Here is an 18,523-nt window from a genome sequence, read left to right as displayed (position 1 = left end):
ATTCCAAAAGTGGCCTTACCATTGTCCTGTACAGCCGCAACATGACCTCCCAATTCCTATACTCAATGTTGCAGAGTTTGTCGTCTCGGTGTGTTGTAGCCACAGTGACTTTATGTCTGCCATCCACTGAAGTTTCTGATGAATGCTAAACCTCAGGATGTTGATGTAGTTTGCTGTTGTAATGTAGGAACAGCAAGGTAGCAATGTAAACTGCGTTGAAAACATGGAGCAACTGCAAAGAGATACAGACAGTTAGGTGAGTAAGCAGCATGATGGCAAATGAAGTACAGGTAGTTCTCATATAAAGTGTGCTTTGGCAGTGCGATTTGGCTATAACACCACTGAAGAATTAAAGCTCAGTATTTTCGAGAACGCTTGCCTCTGTTTGCAATAGCACGATTCCAGCGGCGATTGTTTCACATGCTTCTTTCTGCACATGTGCCAATGTCAACGCCGAAGTTTCCATGCCATTCTGCGTATGTACCGATGTCAGAGCATGTGAGAGGTACAGCATTATACATTGAGCAGCTTCATCTCAAAAATTAAATGAATGAATGTTCATTGCTCTCCCTCAGAGACAAGAATATTCTTGTATAATTCTTGTATAAGCCCTGTATAATTACTGCAGGACTGCATTACACTTATACATTCAATTTGCCTTTCTACTTTGTTCTTGTACCTGCATATCATATAATCTAAACCAATCCCCAAGAAACAGTCGGAAGACAATCAATCACAGCAATCTACTTCTACAACCACAACTGCACCTTAACATGGTAATTTTTAGATTAGATTTGCTACTGATTAGATTCCCTACAGTGTGGAAACAGGCCCTTCGGCCCAACAAGTCCACACCGACTCTCCGAAGAGTAACCCACTCAGACCCATTCCCCGACCCTACATTTATCCTTGACTAATGCACCTAACACTACGGGCAATTTAGCATGGCCAATTCACCTAACCTGCACATCTTTTGGATTGTGGGAGGAAACCGGAGCACCCAGAGGGAACCCACGCAGACACGGGGAGAATGTGCAAACTCTACACAGACAGTCGCCTGAGGTTGGAATCAAACCCGGGTCCCAGGCACTGTGAGGCAGCAGTGCTAACCACAGACCCACCGTGCCGCCCCTTTAAATATTCAGACTACAATACAGATTAGATTCCCAACAGTGTGGAAACAGGCCCTTCAGCCCAACAAGTCCACATCGACCCTCCGAAGAGTAACCCACCCAGACCCATTTCCCCTCTGACTAATGCACCTAACACTATGGGCAATTTAGCATGGCCAATTCGCCTGACCTGCACATCTTTGGACTGTGGGAGGAAACTAGAGCACCTGGAGGAAACCCAGGCAGACGATGATGATCCTCTGTCCCTGCATTAATAATATTTTTTCAATTTACTGTGTTAAATTTACTTTTGTTTCATTAATAAATATGACTTAAATTTTCATTCAAGCTGTGTTAGGCTTTTGGGTGTTTTTTTGAGTGATTGCGAGTGTTATTTTTTGCTGGTATGCCCCTAACTCTAGTTTTCCCATTGGCCTCATTAATGTTTATTAAGCGATTTTCTATTAAGTGAGGTTTTGCTGGATGCAACTATGGCATTATAGAACTACCTGTATAAAATGGATAAATGTTAACTTATTCATTCTAGTAATGAGAATAAAAAAGCAGAATATTTTGATGTTGGTGTTCAAAGAGATTTAGATTGGCTCTTACATGGTACAGAAGAAAGTTAACATACAGATACAGCAAGCAATTAGAATGGCAACTAGCATATTGACCTTTATTGTAAGTGGATTGAGGTGCAGAAAAGGAGATCTTGTTACAATTGTACAGTATTTCGATGACACTAAATTTTGAATACTGTGTGGAGTTTAGATCTCTGTATTGAAGGAGGGGCAAACTTGCATAGGAGGTCAGATAGCAAAGCCTCTTGGGATTGGTCCCTGGACTGGTGTTTGGTGAGGATTGTGACAAGAAGTTGGATGGTTTGAGCTCATATTTTCTAGAGTTTAGAAGAATGAGGGGCATTGAAACTTACAGGACTGTGAAAGGGCACAGTAGGGTACATGGAGGCACAGTCTTGGGATAAAGGGCCAATTGTTTTGGATTGAGATGAGGACAAGTTACTTCAGAGATTTCTGAATCTTTAGAATTCTCTACCCCAGACCATTGTGGATGCTCAATCATTGAATATGTTGAAGTATGGGATAGACAGATTTCTGGTTTCCTCAGGGAATCGATGGATATGGGATGGAAAATGAACAGGAAGGTGGACCTGAAACCTGCAATAAGCTATTAAGTGCAGAACAGACTTGACAAACTATATGTTCTCGCTCTCACTCATATTCCATATGTTCCTATGATATAGGTGAATCAGCAATTTAAATAATGTCTGTGGGAGATGGTTATATTCCCTTGTGTTGGTGATGGGCTAGTACTTGTGAAGCACGAATATTCCTTGCCATTTATCAGCCCAAGTCTGAATGTTATCCTCATTTTGCTGCTTATGATTATGGATTGCTTAAGTACTGAGGAGTTGCACCTGGTAAACCTTTGTACTTCTCCAAGTTCTTGACAATCTTCCTCAGTGTGGAATATACAGTTGCACAATTTAGTTGTCATTGGGTGGCAGCATTTAAAGACAACCAAGAACAGATCTTGGGAGACTCTGGAGATTACTATGGAGGGAGCTGGAGGAGAAGCTGGAAAAGGTGCAAACTGTGGTGGAAATAGCATAAATAGACCTCACTTGACACTAAAGTAGAAACAAATGAAACATAGCAGAGGAGGATGATATGATTCACCATGTCACATTTTGTAGACAGACATCATTATAGTTTAAGGAGATGTAATTGGTGATCATGTCAAACACTATTTTGATGCTGTATATAGGAAGAAAACCAGAGTAGAGATCTCTGAATAGTGAGACAGGGAGGTGATGTCAAGTTCAAAGATCTTCAATAAGAAGAAAAAGGTAGAGATTGCTGTAGTTGTACAAAAAGATGAATTCAACACAAAAAAGTCACACAGTACATTGGAATGCAGAGGCAATTACCATTACACATTGAGGTTCTGCAGAAGTTTTGATTTTTTTTCACTTATTTTATTCATGCCTATGTTCACATGAACATATAATACTCCCCTTTGTTCTTCATCTACAGGAGATATCAGGACATGCAAGCATTTTATTCCTGGTGCTGATAATTTAAAAATATTTGATTAAAATATTCGCAGACTCCAAGCAACAGGGTCTTCATAAAGCTGAAACCAGGACTGGCAACTCCTGATGCAGTAACCAGCACATTATTTTCATCGCAGAACTGGCTGAAGTTTATACACTGTGACCATTCTTCTCCTTATCACAGGACTGGGCCAAACTTTCTCACAATGAAAAAGAGCAGCAGTGTCCTAGCTGTGAATGCAGAAGATGTAAGTACAACAAATTTAAAGAATGCATTGTATTTTAGAATAAGAACATAATAAAAAGAGCAGGAGAGGCCATTCAGCCTTTGAGATCACTGCACCATTCAGTGAGATAATGCCTGATCTACTTCAATATCATTTTGCTGTTTTCCCCATATCCTTTGAGATTGCATTATTTATTGATGCCCAGTTTGGGCTCTGCCAGGGCCACTCTGCCTGAACTCATTGCAGCCTTGGTTCAACCATGGATAAAACATCTGAATTCCAGAGATGAAGTGAGTAACAACCTTTGACATCAAGGCCACATCTGATTAAGTGTGTTATTAAGGAACTCTAGCAAAACTGGATTTATTGGGATTCGAGGGAAAAGTTCTCCAGTGTTTGGAGTCATACCTGCCACATAAGAAAGTAGTGGCTGTTTATCAAGAGAGAGCGAGGACTGCAGATTAGATTTGATTCCCTACAGTATAGGAACAGGCCATTTGACCCAACAAGTCCACACTGACCCTCCAAAGAGCAACCTACCCAAACCCATTCCCCGACCCTATATTTACCCCTGACTAATGCACCTAACATTATGGGCAATTTAGCATGGCCAATTCACCCGACCTGCACATCATTGGATTGTGGGAGGAATCCCACGCAGACATGGGGAAAATGTACGAACTCCACACAGACAGTCTCCTGAGGCAGTGCTGGAGGTCCGAGTGGGAAACTGGTGAAATTCACATTGGTCCTGTGTGGTTGGAGGGTCCCAGGACGGAAGATGAGACGTACTTCTTCCAGGCATTGAGCGGTTAGGGTTTGGCAGTGGAGGAGGCCCAGGACTTGCATGACCCGCACCTCCCTCCCATCCTGGGGCTCTCCATCTCCATTTCTGGCAATCTATTCAACACAGACATCCAGTACAAACCCACCGACTCCCATAACTACTTGAACTACACCTCCTCCCACCCTGCCTCCTGTAAAAATGCTCTCTGTTATTCCCAATTCCTCTGCCTCCACCGCATCTGCTTCCAGGAGGACTAATTCCACCATAGAACATCCCAGATGGCCTCCTTCTACAAAGACCGCAATTTCTCCTCTCACATGGTCGACAATGTCCTCCAGCGCATCTCCTCCACTTCCCCACCTCCACCCTTGAACCCAACCCTTCTAACCGCAACAAGGACAGAACCCCGCTGGTCTTCACCTTCCACACCACCAACCTCCACCATTCCCACCACCTACAGAGACCCCACTCCAATTACAAATAGACCCCACTACCAGAGTTATATTTCCATTCCCACCCCTTGCACATCCAACAGAAATTTACCTGTACTTCTACACGTCATCCATTGCACCCGATGTGGTCTCCTCTACACTGGGGAGACAGGACGCCAACTTGCACATCATGTCAGAGAACATCTCTGGGACACCTGCACCAACCAACTCCACTGCCTTGTAGCTGAACACTCCAACTCTCCCTTCCACTCTGCCAAGGACATGCAGGTTCTGGGCCTCCTCTATCACCAAACCCTAACCACCTGATGCCCAGAAGAATGCCTCATCTTCCATCTTGGGACCCTCCAAACAATATAGATTTCACCAGTTTCCGCATTCCCCCTCTCCCCACCTTATCCCAGTCGCAACCTCCCAACTTAGTACTGCTCTCTTGAACAGTCCTACCTGCCCATCTTTCTTCCTACCTATCTGCTCTACCCTCTTCTCTGACCTATCACTTTCACTCCTTCCTTCATCTACCTCTTGCATTCTCAGCTACCTTCCACCCAATCCCCTCCCATTTATCTCTCAGCCCCCTTGGCCCACAAGCCTCATTCCTGATGAAGGGCTTATGCCCAAAATATACTGTCCTGTTCCTCAGATGCTGCCTGACCGGCTGTGCTTTTCCAGCACCACACTCTTCGTGGCTGTTGGTCAGTCATCTCAGTTCCACGATGTCTCTCCAAGAGTTCCTCAGTATAGTGTCCTTGGCCCAACCACCTTTAGCTGCTTTATCAATGACCTTCCCTCTACCATAAGGTCAGAAGTGGGGCTGTTGGCCAACGATTACACAATATTTAACACCGTTCACAATTCCTCAAAAACTGAAGCAGCCCATACCAAATGCAATGAGACTGAGACAATATCTAGTCTTAAGTTGAAAAATGGCAAATAACATTTGCACCACACAAGTGCGAGGCTAGACCACCAGAATATCACCTCGCTAAAACTGGCTGCCCCATAGCTATAGATCACTCAAAGTGTTAACTGACTAAGGGTGATACATCTCTCCACCTGGTCCACCTAGAGAAGAAGTGCCACCTCAGAATTCTGCAGACCGTTTGGTTTGCAGGCAGTTCTGTAGTCCCAGCAGCCCAGGTTCAAGCAATGGCCGCTGCTGGACTACAGCCAGTTACTGAAGGAGGACAAATGGATGGCAATCTGGGGTATTGGCGGGTTCTCAGATGTTGGGGGCTGGGTTTGAGAGACTGTGAGGGAGTTTTAATTTTGTTGGGGGTGGGTGGATGGTGCATTTCATATTAGCACAGGATATCCATAAAGGATTCACATGGTGACTGACACTAAAGCTGCTAGTTTTGCCAAATTAAAATGGGTCTCCCTTTGTTGCAGATGTAACAATGACAGGAGTGAGAAATTTGGCTCTCAATGGAGCACTACTTGAGTCAGGGAGTAGGAGACAGAGTGAGAGATGGAAGGAGTCAGGAATTAGGAGTGAGCTGGGGAGTGGGAGAGAGAGAGAGAGAGAGAGTTGGGGAATATCAAGCAGTCGAAGAGATGGGGAGAGAGAGAGTCACGAAAATGGAGATAGAGATTCAGGATATAGGAGACAGTCGGAGACAGGAGTTAGGGAGAGGTGAGGAATGAGACAGGCTTCTCCAAAATGTTACCATTAAGTCACGAAATGTTACATTGGCCAGCACAAAACAATGCTGAAGCAGATGTCCCGATGATAATTGTGCATAGCTTCGCCATTATACGTGCAGTATTAAAGAGCAATGATGCTGAATGAAGCAATTTAAAATTGGGCTTACTGTGCTTCCCTTTTGAACTTGCACAAAGCTCTTCATCTGTCTTGGAATCTCATTTTTTTCTCTGAACATTTGCTCTCAATTCCAATCTTGCCTGGTCAACATCTGATATGCTTTCCACTATTGGTGAAGATCCATGGGATGTTCTTTGTGATAAATGGGCTATTTAAATGTAAATTGTTCAAACTGTTTTAAAATCCATGAGGTGCCTGTTTTACGAATGTCTGATTTAAGATTGCTGATACTGAAGACCGGGATTTCACATTACTATTAATTTTAAGGATCTGACATGCGAACATACTTATGAACAGATATTTTACAGTATTGTACTGTGCTCTGATGTGTTCTGGATGTACTGGAACCTGTTGTGTCACCCAGGGACCTTGTGTATAGTGAAAAGTGCAGTTTCAGACCCCAAATACAGCATGCTTTATGGCTGTGACACCCTCTGGTGAAAGGAAAGCTGAACTACAGTGGTTGTGACCCTGAGGTCTGGGACCAAATTCAACAAGAAAATTTAATTATTAATCTAAATGTGGAATACATTAAAAGCTTTCTTTGAATGTATCCAAGTTTGAAAAGATGACAGATCTCAACGATGAATTTTTATAATGTTCATTATTTATTGATCAATGGGAATACCATTGGTTTTTTCATTCCTGTCTCTGTAAAGGATGTGCCTTCAGTCAAATCGTATTTGTTGTGTTTAGCGTTACAAGTACTCCTTCTGCAGTTTCCAGCTGATGACTGTATTAATAAGCCTGGGTTACCCCTTTAAAGAGGATTATATTGTTCCTTTAAAAGGGGTAATTTGTTGTTGAGAACTGAAAAGCAGCATGTTATTTAAATAGAGAGAACGACTGTAGAACTCTGAACTACAGAGGGTTCTGGGCATCCTGATACATGAGTCACAAAATGTGTGTATCCAGGTACAACAAGTGTTTCAGGAGACAAACTGAATACTGTTGTTTATTGTCAGAGGAATGGAAAATAAAAGTAGGGCAGCTGTGCTACAGTTATTGAGAATATCGCTGAGGCCACATCTGGAGTATTGTATTGTTTTTATCTCCTTATTTAAAAAATAATGTAAAGTAGTAGTGCAAACAAGGTTAACTTGACTGATTCCTGGGATGAGGGAGTTACCTTATAAGGAAAGGTTGAACAAGTTGAGCCTGTATCCACTGGTCTTTGAAAGAACGAGAAATGTCTTCACAGGGAGCAGTTGAGGCTGGGTCATTCTCAAGGCAAGGAAAAACAGATGCAAAACTAACAAGTGATTGAAATGGTATCAGGGGTAGGCAGAAATGTATGTTTGAGGCCATGGTCAACTCAAATAGTTCTATCAAATGATGGAGCATGCTAGAGGGGCTGCATGTCCTACTGTTGCTCCTAAATTATCTGTTTGTATGTTCGTACATTTCTGCCAAAAGGAGCAGCATCACTATATTTTGCATCACTCTCTGTGCATGTGGATTACAATCACATATAGCAAACTTTTTATTAAGTGGCACCTAAGGAACCAGGAGTCTGCTGGTTGAGCAAATATTCTGGTTGATCAGCCAGCACACCCCAGTTCCAGAAGTGCCGGTTAATAAAATGTTTGTTGTAGTCTATTTAAAGCATAAATCACTTAAATAATAATACCTTAAATAAAACTTATAGAATGTAATGTATAGAGGAATCTCGATTATCTGAATATCAATTATCCGAAAATCAGATTATCTGAAGGAGATCTCGAGGTCCCGATAGAAACATTTAATCAAAGACGTGTTTCCAACAGCCATCGTGTCTTTTGTTTACAGTGATTAAACAGGCACAGTCTCCAAACAACTGACCTCCCATCCCCTCTCTCTCCCCACACTTTCCCTGGAGTTCTACAGAGGGGTGTCTCTAAACCCTCCCCCCCTTCCCCAGATAATCTCTCCAACATTGTCCTGTATAGGGCAAAGGCAGAACCTGTCAAAAGGTTTTTTTTAGATTACATTACAGTGTGGAAACATGCCCTTCGGCCCAACAAGTCCACACCGACCCGCCGAAGCGTAACCCACCCATACCCCTACATTTACTCCTTACCTAACACTAAGGGCAATTTAGCATGGCCAATTTACCTGACCTGTACATCTTTGGACTGTGGTAGGAAACCGGAGCACCCGGAGGAAACCCACGCCGACACAGGGAGAACGTGCAAACTCCACACAGTCAGTCACCTGAGGCTGGAATTGAAACCAGGTCTCTGGCGCTATGAGGCAGCAGTACTAACCACTGTGCCACCGTGCCGCCCACAAAACGTTGTATGTGTGGCTGCGGCTGTGCGTGCGTGCGCTATTTGGAGACTTACCAGAAAAAGGCATCTGCTACACTAGCAGCAGTCCTGTTGTTGGGTGTCCAGCTGCCCCGGAGAGGGGGGTGAGGGCGGACTGGGGGGTCGGGGGGGGAAGAAACGGTGTTGGACAGAGTTGGGGAGGTGGGATGAGTTTTGCTTGGGATTGGGGCGGGGCTGGATGGGGTTAGGGGCAGGGTGGAGCTGGACAGGTTTGGAGCGGAGGCGGTGTTGGATGGGGTTGGGGGCGTGAGGTTGGATGGGGTTGGTGTGCTGCTGCAGTCTCCTGAATGGGAATCAGACTTTTAAAAACTCTTGAGCCCCAGAGGAAAGGCATTTAATCAATTAACCGAATAATCAATTATCCGAACGAAATAGTGCCCGCCCATCTCGTTCGGATAATTGAGGTTCCCCTGTAAATGTAAATTAGACTTAAAACATAACTTAAACATTATCACCAGAATCACATTACTAGGATCATCAGGTTGAGTCACTACCATTCAAGGATCGCCACCTGATTCAACATTTTCTTTCTTAAACAAATCCTGAATGTCAGCTAGCTTAAAATAATCTTGCTTTTTCTGTAAGAATGTAGAATGCAGTAAATGTAACCGAATGACTTCTTGCGCGGTGTAGCAATTTTGAGTTTCAGCAAATTTAAGCAACACCTGAAAGGCCTCTGCCGCCTTAGCCCAAGAAACCCTCACTTCATGCAATTCTTCATCAGTGTTCCTTTCAGATTCGCTCTCTTTCGTTGGATTCAAGGCGGTCTTAATTATTTCATCATCATTCAACACATGCCTAACATCTTTATCAACATCAACCCACAGTTCCAATTCTTGTTCACTAAATTTACACACAAGATTTTCATCACTTTGCACATTTTTCATCATCAAAGCCATTTCCATGACTGTACTTTTCTTCTGACAAACTCTGAAATCTTCGAATTCTTCATCTGAAGATAAACTTACATTGGGCAATAATTTATGCCAAGCACACCTCAAAGTCTGGGGCTTAACTAACTTCCAAGCACAAGCTACATTATACACTGCATCTTCCAGAGTATATACATTCTGAAACTTGGTAATCTTTTCATTACTGCTCAAAAGTTTACGTAATAAGTTTTTTCTGTAGTGACACTTTAAATTTTCGATGATCCCTTGGTCCATGGGCTGGATTAACGCAGTCACTTTCAGTGGTAAATAAATAACAAATATATTTCCTGACACCAATTTCGACTCTGGAGGATGAGCTCTACAGTTATCCAGCAATAAGATACACTTGCTGTCTTCGGGTTTTCCAATCTTTCGGAAATGCTGCTTAACCGAAGGGACAAAAAAGTGGTGAAACCAATGAGTGAATAATTGAACGTCCATCCATGAATTACTTTGAGCACTGTACCCAACAGGTAGGTGACGCAAATTCTTGAAAACACATGGATTCTTGGATTTCCCGACGACAAAAAGTTTTATCTGGTGTGTTCCAGCGGCATTGGCGCAAACGAGGACTGTTATCCGATCTTTGTTCTTCTTCAATCCCTCAGCATGAGCCTCACCAGAACCTGGCAGAGCTGATTCCGGAAGGTATCTCCAGAGCAGCCCGCTCTCATCAGCGTTATAGATCTGGTCGGGTGAAAGACCGTGTTCAGCAACGATTTTTGCGAAGTGATCACACAACGATCCCTGTGCTCGGCACTCAGCTGCCGTGCTCCCCCCTGACAGGTCCAGGTGCCGTATGCCATGCCGTAACTTAAAACAAGTGAGCCAGCCTTCAGAAAAGGCGCAAGGGCCAGTCAGCTGCAACTTGGTGTACAGCTCCTTGGCCTTTTCGATCAGCATCGCCCGTGTCATCGGAATCCCCTCCAGGCGCTTGAGGGCAAACCACTGGTACAACACCGTGTCGAGTTCTTCCAGTTTGGGTTTCTTCAGCGTGCGCCTCTTATCCGCACTCCCGCTGCTCTCTGACAGTGTGTAAAACTTCAGCAGCTCCTGCTTCTGCCGCTTTATGTCATAAATAGTGGACGAGCCAATGTTGAACTCGGTCATGATCTGACTGCGCTTCTCTCCCTTCTCAAGCCGTTGACATATTTCTATTTTCTGCTTGAGTGTCAGTACCACACGTTTACGTTTGCGGCTCGAGCGAGCGGTCGGAGTTTCCGTCATGGCGGACGCCGGGGGCAGTTGTTCTCGCGACAAACCGCCGCCACTGTCTGACTCTCCCAAACAATATGGCGGAAGTGGAAGCAGGAAGGTGCCAAGCGCGCCACTGATCCGGCAGCGGCGGAACACGGAACTACCGGCAGCGAGCCTTCTCACTCGCACCCTCCGCTGACGACTTGGCTCAACATTTTTGGCGGTTTGTCGAGAGGGCAGGCTGACCAGGATGCCGGTTAAAACAAAGTTGTGACACAGACATAGACCTGTACAGCACGGAAAACAGACCCCTTCGGTCCATCTTTTCCATGCCGACCAGATATCATAGAATCATGGAATGCCTACAGTGTGGAAACAGGCCATTTGGCCCAACAAATCCACACCGGCACTCCAAAGGGGTTCCCACCTGTATCCATTCCCCTACCCTATTAGTCTACATTTCCTCTGACTAATGCACCTAACCTACACATCCCTGAACACTATGGGCAATTTAGCATGGCCAGTTCACCTAACCAGCACATCCTTTGGACTGTAGGAGGAAACTGAAGCACCCGGAGGAAAACCATCTAGTCCCATTTGCCAGCATCTGGCCCATAACCTTCTAAAGCCTTCCTATTCATATACCCATCCAGATGTCTTTTAAATGTTGTAATTGCACCAACCTCCACCAGCTCTTCTGACAGTTCATCCCATACCTGCACCATCCTGCGTGAAAAAGTCCCCTCGGGTCCATTTTATATCCTTCCCCTCTCATCTTAACCTATGCCTTCTACTTTTGGACTCCTCTACCCTGGGGAGAAACCTTGACTATTCACCTGATCCATGCCTCTTGTAATTTTATAAAACTCTATAAAGTCACCACTCAGCCACTGATGCTCCTGGGAAAATAACTCCAGCAGATAGATTTTGATGGTATTAGGCAAGAACTTTTGAAAGCTGACTGGAGGCAGATGTTTGCAGGTAAAGAGACGGCTGGAAAATGGGAAGCCTTCAGAAATGAGATAACAAGAATCCAGAGAAAGTATATTCCTGTCAGGGTGAAAGGAAAGGTGGGTAGGTATAGGGCATGCTGGATGACTAAAGAAATTGAGGGTTTGGTTAAGAAAAAGAAGGAAGCGACAGGATAGGTCGAGTGAATCCTTAGAAGAGTATAAAGGAAGCAGGTGTATACTTAAGAGGGAACTCAGGAGGGCAAAAATGGGACGTGAGATAGTATTGACAAATAGAATTAAGGAGAATCCAAAGAGTTTTTACAAGTGCATAAAGGACAAAAGGGTAACTAGGGAGAGACTAGGGCCCCTCAAAGATCAGCAAGGTGGCTTTTGTGTGGTATGGAATCTTTTAATAATCTAATTTGAAACAAGTAATTAGATTTTCCTGAAGGAAGTCTAGGCCCTTTAGATGGCTTGACCCTACACCCCAAGCAGTCAGTCAATGCCACCAATGAAAGGTGATTGAATTAGTAGTCCTTTTGTTTTATTATCCTTTCCCAACCTGTGTATTTTGTTTCTTCTACCTCATTGTTGGTTGTTAAAAACCTGTTCCTGAATACACTTTATTCCCTGCCAGAATTGCAACAGAATTGCCTTTACCTTGTTTTTTGTTTTGGAATGGTGTTGATATGAACACCTTTCACAAGTTCCTTTCAGTGTCTGTGGCTCAACTTTTGATTTGCTAAAACCTCTCCTAGGAATTTGCATTTTAACAAAGGTAACAAGCACTCTCCCTTTTATAAGAACTGGACTTTTGAGAGCACTGCTGCCTCTCCATTGAGGGTGAAAACCTGGTCATCAGGCGTAATGTACTCTCTCTGCTTTTGTACATGGTGCAGGTCTGGCGCATTCCCAGACCTGAGGCATTGCTGTGACCTAAGCCATCTTCCACTTCATCTGGGGGTCTAAGACACACTGTGTCCGCAGATACACCATGTACAAAACACCATGGATAAGTGTGAGAAGAATCTCACCAACACTACCGCATTCTGATGGCCACCTTTGTGTGTCACTGCATGAAGTGTCACTTTGTATTGAGGATCTACCGGTCCCCAGTGATGCAAGGGATTCGACTGGCATCGTTGCTAAAGAATGTTCCGGGTAATTGGACCATTCTGTATCAACCTGTCCTTCAAGGAGAAATTTGCAAAGAAAAATACTTTTGACCACAAGTCCATCAGGAAGTGGTCAGCACATAGCATCTTAGACCCTGCAGGAAAAAGAAAGGGTGGGTCATAGAGATATACAGCACGGAAACTTCGGTCCAATTCATCCATGCTGACCTGACGTCCTAAACTGATGTAGTCCCATTTGCCAACATTTGGCCCATATCCCTCTAAACCCTTCCTATTCATGTACCCATCCAGGTGCCTTTTAAATGCTGTAATCGTACCAGCCTCCATCACTTCATCTGGCAGCCAATTCTATACACACAACACCCTCTGCATGAAAAAGTTGTCCTTTAGGTCCCATTTAAATCTTTCCCCTCCCACCTTAAATCTATGCATTCTAGTTCTGGACTCCCCCAAACCAGGAAAAAGACCTTGTCTATTTATCCTATCCATGCCCCTCATGATTTTATAAACCTCTATAAGGTCACCCCTCAGCCTCCAATGTACCAGGGAAAACAACCCCAGCCCATTCAGCATCTCCCTGTAGCTCAAACCTTCCAACCCTGGCAATATCCTTGTAAATCTTTTCTGAACCCTTTCAAGGTTCACAACATCCTTCCATAGCAGGGAGACCAGAATTGCACACAATTCTGCACAATATTCCAGTGGTGGCCTAACTATTGTCCTCCTGTTGGCTTGTTCTCTGAGCAGACTCAAAATCATTTCGCAAAATGCCTCATCACCAGAACATTCCAACAAGCACCAAGGCATCGCTTGGCTGAAACCCACACCCTGTGATTGGATTAAAAACAAACTTAAGTTGTTAATGAGTTTGTTTATATCATGTGTTGTGGTTCTTGGGTTGCTATAATTGATCTCTGTACAAAAAAGTGGGAGAAAATCAGCCAGAGTTTTCTCTTCTGGCCATGAAAATGGGAAAAAGTGTGTGCACATGTGTAAATGTGGGAGGATCTTTACCACTAGGTGAGGTTAGAATAGGGTTCAGTTGTGCTGCCCTGCACAATGAAGAGCCTGCTACTCTCACTCTCCAGGTTCATATTTGAAGAACACACACTTGAAAAATGAGCCACAGGGATTGAAATCCATATGTTGGGAAAACATTTTCTGCTTTCCTCTGATAAGACTTCAAAAAGACATTTTCCTTGAGAATTGCTGACATTTACTAGCGTGATACTTCTGTTTCCTATAAAAATAGGAATAATCAGTCACAGAATTGTTCCAGCTCCATGCACCCAGACTCTCTTCTTGTGCCTCGGATCATGGAAGCATCTTTTTGCTATTAATAAAATGGTGCTGTGTTTGAAAAGGAACAGAATGAAATACAACAATTAGTATTTTGTTTGCTGCAGTAATGCAGTTAAGCAACTGGATAAAATCAGGTCCACTGGTGATTCATTTATTGTCCTGCCAATGCATCATTTCTGAGTTCAGCTCATTTTATTGAATTGCTTAAAAGGTGGACTTGATTTTGCTGGCTCTGCTGTATTTTTGCAAGGTTATTGGCTCTCATTGCTGCTGATGATTTATTTTCTGCTTGGATTAGCATTGAGGGAAGAGGCAAAATAGCTTAACTTAGTTGATAGCATTGTTGCTTCAGAGTCAGAAAACTGGCAGCTGAGCACTCAATTCAAACTAAATTGGCAGGATGATGGGATCCTAACAAGTAGTTCAGAAGAGAGAGAAGCTGCGATGGAAGTAGAGAGTGGTGGAAATTTTGAACTCAACTGCATGAAAGAATGAGTCAATGAGTGTGGTGCTGGAAAAGCACAGCTGGTCAGGTAGCAGCCAAGGAGCAGGAGAATCGACATTTCAGACATCAGGATGAAGGGTTTATGCCTAAAACGTCAATTCTCTTGCTCTTCAGATACTGACTGACGACTGTGCTTTTCTAGTATCATACTCTTTGACACTGATCTCCAGCATCCGCAGTACCCACTTTCTCCTGCATGAAAGAATGGTTGAATCAGAAACTCAGAATATTTGAGTGGCATTTAGATATTAGCTTGCATTGCCACAGCCCCCAAAGCTATGGGCCAAGAAATGGATTATTGCAGTTAGATCTTTGTTGATCATCACAGATGTAATGGGCTGAATGGCCACTTCTGTGCTGTGAATGTGCAAGAGCCAAAGAGTCTGTGTCCTACTGAAGGATTATTGGAAGTAATGACTTTCTAAAGGTCCCATGACCCCTTTTCAGTGGAGAGCTGGGAGTTTTCTCATGTCATACCCAATATTTGTCCTAAGCACCATCAAAGTCATTCATCTCATTCTTGTTTATGGAACTGAGAGGTTTAGTCAAATTAGCATTAATCAGATTTAATCAAATATCATCCTATTAACAACCAACTCCCCTTGCTACTCCAAAATCATATCTTTTCGATCAGGTATCCTATCAAACACCAGTCTGATGCATTGTGAGCAGCTGACAAGGAGATCATGAATATGTCACCAGGAGAATCCTTGGAAGGATTTGATCATTTTGGGAACCACTTGTAACCACTGCTGGCTGGCCTCCAGGAGCAACAGGTCTTCTCATAAGCTGCCATCATAACCTGTAACTCATGATATACAATTGTTCCAACTAGTCGAGGAAACTTAGCCATTGCCTGTATACTTTGGGCTATGGGTAGTACCTTCCAGCTGCAGCCCACTGTTTCTGTCCATTCTGCTGATTCTGCCTCTTATGTACGGCTACAGAACTCTGGCTACCAGGTCAAAGCTGGTGTTGACTATTTTGGGCCTCATCATATTGCTCCTCATTCGTTGTCCAGTGTAAGTCAGTCAAAGTGTCTGAAGTGATTCAGAACCTGTAGTGAATAGACTCTCAGCAAAAGAACTATGAACAAACTTTTCCTGTAGTGTGAGAAAGAATATCTGTGAATATTGTTGTTTATTGTACTATTTTAATGAGTTTTAAACAGTTGCTATCTGTTCCCACCTTTCTTTTAGTGGTGAGTTTCAGAACGTCCAGGAAATGTATAAACACGATGTTCAATATAAAACTGTGTTGAAGTATTACACCAATTTTGTGATTGCTATGTGATTATTAATAACTTGCTTCACCAGTGGGATCGTGTGTACCCTGCCAAACACACTCAAATTTAATGCAGAAGTAGGCAAATTGGAGTGGCTTCCTGACTTGTTTGTATATTTGCCAGTGGAACTCTGCACTGAAACCTACAGACATCAGCCCGTACAAATCCAACCTCCTGCCACCTCTCCCTGCCATTTCACTTTTTAAACTAAAGAGTCATGCATAGATTGTGGTTGACAGCACAAATGTTGCTGTGATATGATGAAATGTGTGGTTGGAAGCACTATGTACAGTGTTAATATCCTTTGGAAGCATACTATATGGTTGCTGTTTTCTGATTGCTACCAATCACATTGTCATGGACCTAGCTGGGATGGGGCTGTGATACAGATTAGTTGAAGGAGTGTATGATGGCATCAAAATTTCACTGAAACCCCAACAGAGAATTTACTGATATCAGGCTTGTACTCATCAGTTACAGTGCCTTGCGGAGTTTCTCCCAGGAGAAAACAAAGCTGGGTTTTGGATGAGTAAGTTCACTGTCAGCAACCTGAGGGGGTGACTGAGGTTGTCTTTAACTTATTTCAGTTTCAAGAATAATAATACATGTAGTGGAGATTGCCAGGATGACTACGCCTACAGAGGTGAGAGTATCATAAATTAAACACTCTCTCTTCCCACCTCTGTTTTTCATGTCTATCAGAACAATTTAGAGCATGCCTAGCCGTTACTATGGCAATGTGGAGCAGAATACAAAGGCATGCACATGCTCTACCTACATATAGCATTGTCATTTTAAAATATGATTTTACTATTTCTGCATGTTTGTCCTATGCTATTCTGAAGAAGTATTAACTTTCAATGGCATTCAGTTCCACAGATATGTGTTGCCCCTCTGGTAATCCACCCGTCGTCTGTTCCTTTCATGTGGGCCTGGACATTGAGTGTTGGCAACAATTTCAGCTTTAGGAACCTGAGTCAGATCCTGACTTCACCCAAATGGACTTAGCAAAGTGCTGGATGGTGTTTTGAAGTGGAAAACAGCTGCTTATTTGTTAATCTCTTTCCAGTTATGGCATTCTTAGGGGCAATTATAATTACCCTAGTTCTTAGTTTTAGGTTCACATTTAGGATCCTAGTTTTAGGATCAAATACCAACACAATCTGGGAGTAGAAACCAAGACCATTCTGGTCTCCCCGGCTCAGAATATACAACATAATTTTTTTTAATCTTTCACGTCGCTATCCATTCATTTTAATTGCAGAAGAAGTGATTATGTTCCAACTGTGTACCTGTTTGTTGCTATATTCATGTAATGCGATCTCAGTAAAATTATCCCTCACCATTTTTGCCACAGAAGCAGTTCCAGGTAACACTCCACACAGCAAGAATCAATCAGATGTCTATTACGTTGTGGTGAACCAAGTGAGGGTGCTCAGTTGCTGAGTGCAATGTTGCGTGTTGAGCTCATCTTCTCTTTGCTGTGGTGCTACACATATCATACATCCAGCATGCTGAGAGCTGGAAGTCTGAGCTTTTCTTTTTCTTGCTCCAGTAATAGAAGGAAATATATAAGAAGTAGGGTTATCCTAGCTTGAAGCATGTTAACATAGCATATTACAACAGCTTCAAATTATATAGCATCTTTAGGTAGTGAACCCTCACTCCACAGGGCCATTGTAATGCAAAGTGTGATGTTGAGCTATTAATGAGATATTAGGTCCAATGACCAATATTTTGGTCAAAGAGGTCAGGTTTAAGGTGTGTCTTAAAGTAAGAAAGTGAAGTAGAGAGATGGAGAGATGAAAGGGAGGAATCCCAGAGTTTGGAGTCTTGGCAATTGAAAACACAGCCACCAATGGAACAATTGTAATTGGACTGTGAAAGAAACAAAAATGAGAGAAGTGCAGATATGTTGGAGCACTAGGATTAGAGGAGTTTACAGTGATAGGTCGGGAGCAAGGATGCAAAAATCAGGGTGAGAATTTTAAAATCAAGACATTGTTTAACCAGAAGCCAACATAGTTCAGCAAGCCCAGAGATGACAGGGAATGGGGCTTCCTGTGAGCCAAGAACAGGCAGCAGAGTTTTGGATGACCTCAGGTTTATTAGGGTTGAATATGAGAGACCAATCAAGATAAGAAAAATACATTCAATTGAAGATAGCTCAAGTAATGTTTTATTTCCCACATAGTGGGAATGGCTTCTCCATTTGGTTAGCATTTAACATGCATGGAGAAGACATTGGTGCAGACCTATGTCCCATCATTCTGTTCTACATGTTAAACATATCAGGAAAGGATGAACAGACTGGTAGTCTGTTAAGAGATGTTTAAGATTATGAATGGTTTTGATTGCGCAGAGAGAGAGCGAGGGGGAGCATTTTTCCATTTATGGAAGAGATTAGCAAAATATGATAGTTAC

General features: G+C 43.1%; 1 protein-coding gene across 1 annotated transcript in view; it reads left to right on the top strand.

Annotated features, from left to right (window-relative positions):
* LOC122552394 (cAMP-specific 3',5'-cyclic phosphodiesterase 4B-like) overlaps positions 1-18,523 on the top strand; it is a 462,527-nt gene that overhangs the window by 50,613 nt on the left and 393,391 nt on the right. Inside the window, exon 3 of the mRNA XM_043695143.1 lies at positions 3,173-3,440. Coding sequence (XP_043551078.1) covers positions 3,399-3,440 — 42 coding nt within the window. The 5' untranslated portion in view covers positions 3,173-3,398. The remainder of the gene's footprint in view (positions 1-3,172; positions 3,441-18,523) is intronic.

The sequence above is a fragment of the Chiloscyllium plagiosum genome, chromosome 8, assembly GCF_004010195.1.
Source record: "Chiloscyllium plagiosum isolate BGI_BamShark_2017 chromosome 8, ASM401019v2, whole genome shotgun sequence".
In the NCBI taxonomy this organism is placed as follows: domain Eukaryota; kingdom Metazoa; phylum Chordata; class Chondrichthyes; order Orectolobiformes; family Hemiscylliidae; genus Chiloscyllium; species Chiloscyllium plagiosum.
This window is presented reverse-complemented; position numbering and strand designations above follow the sequence as displayed.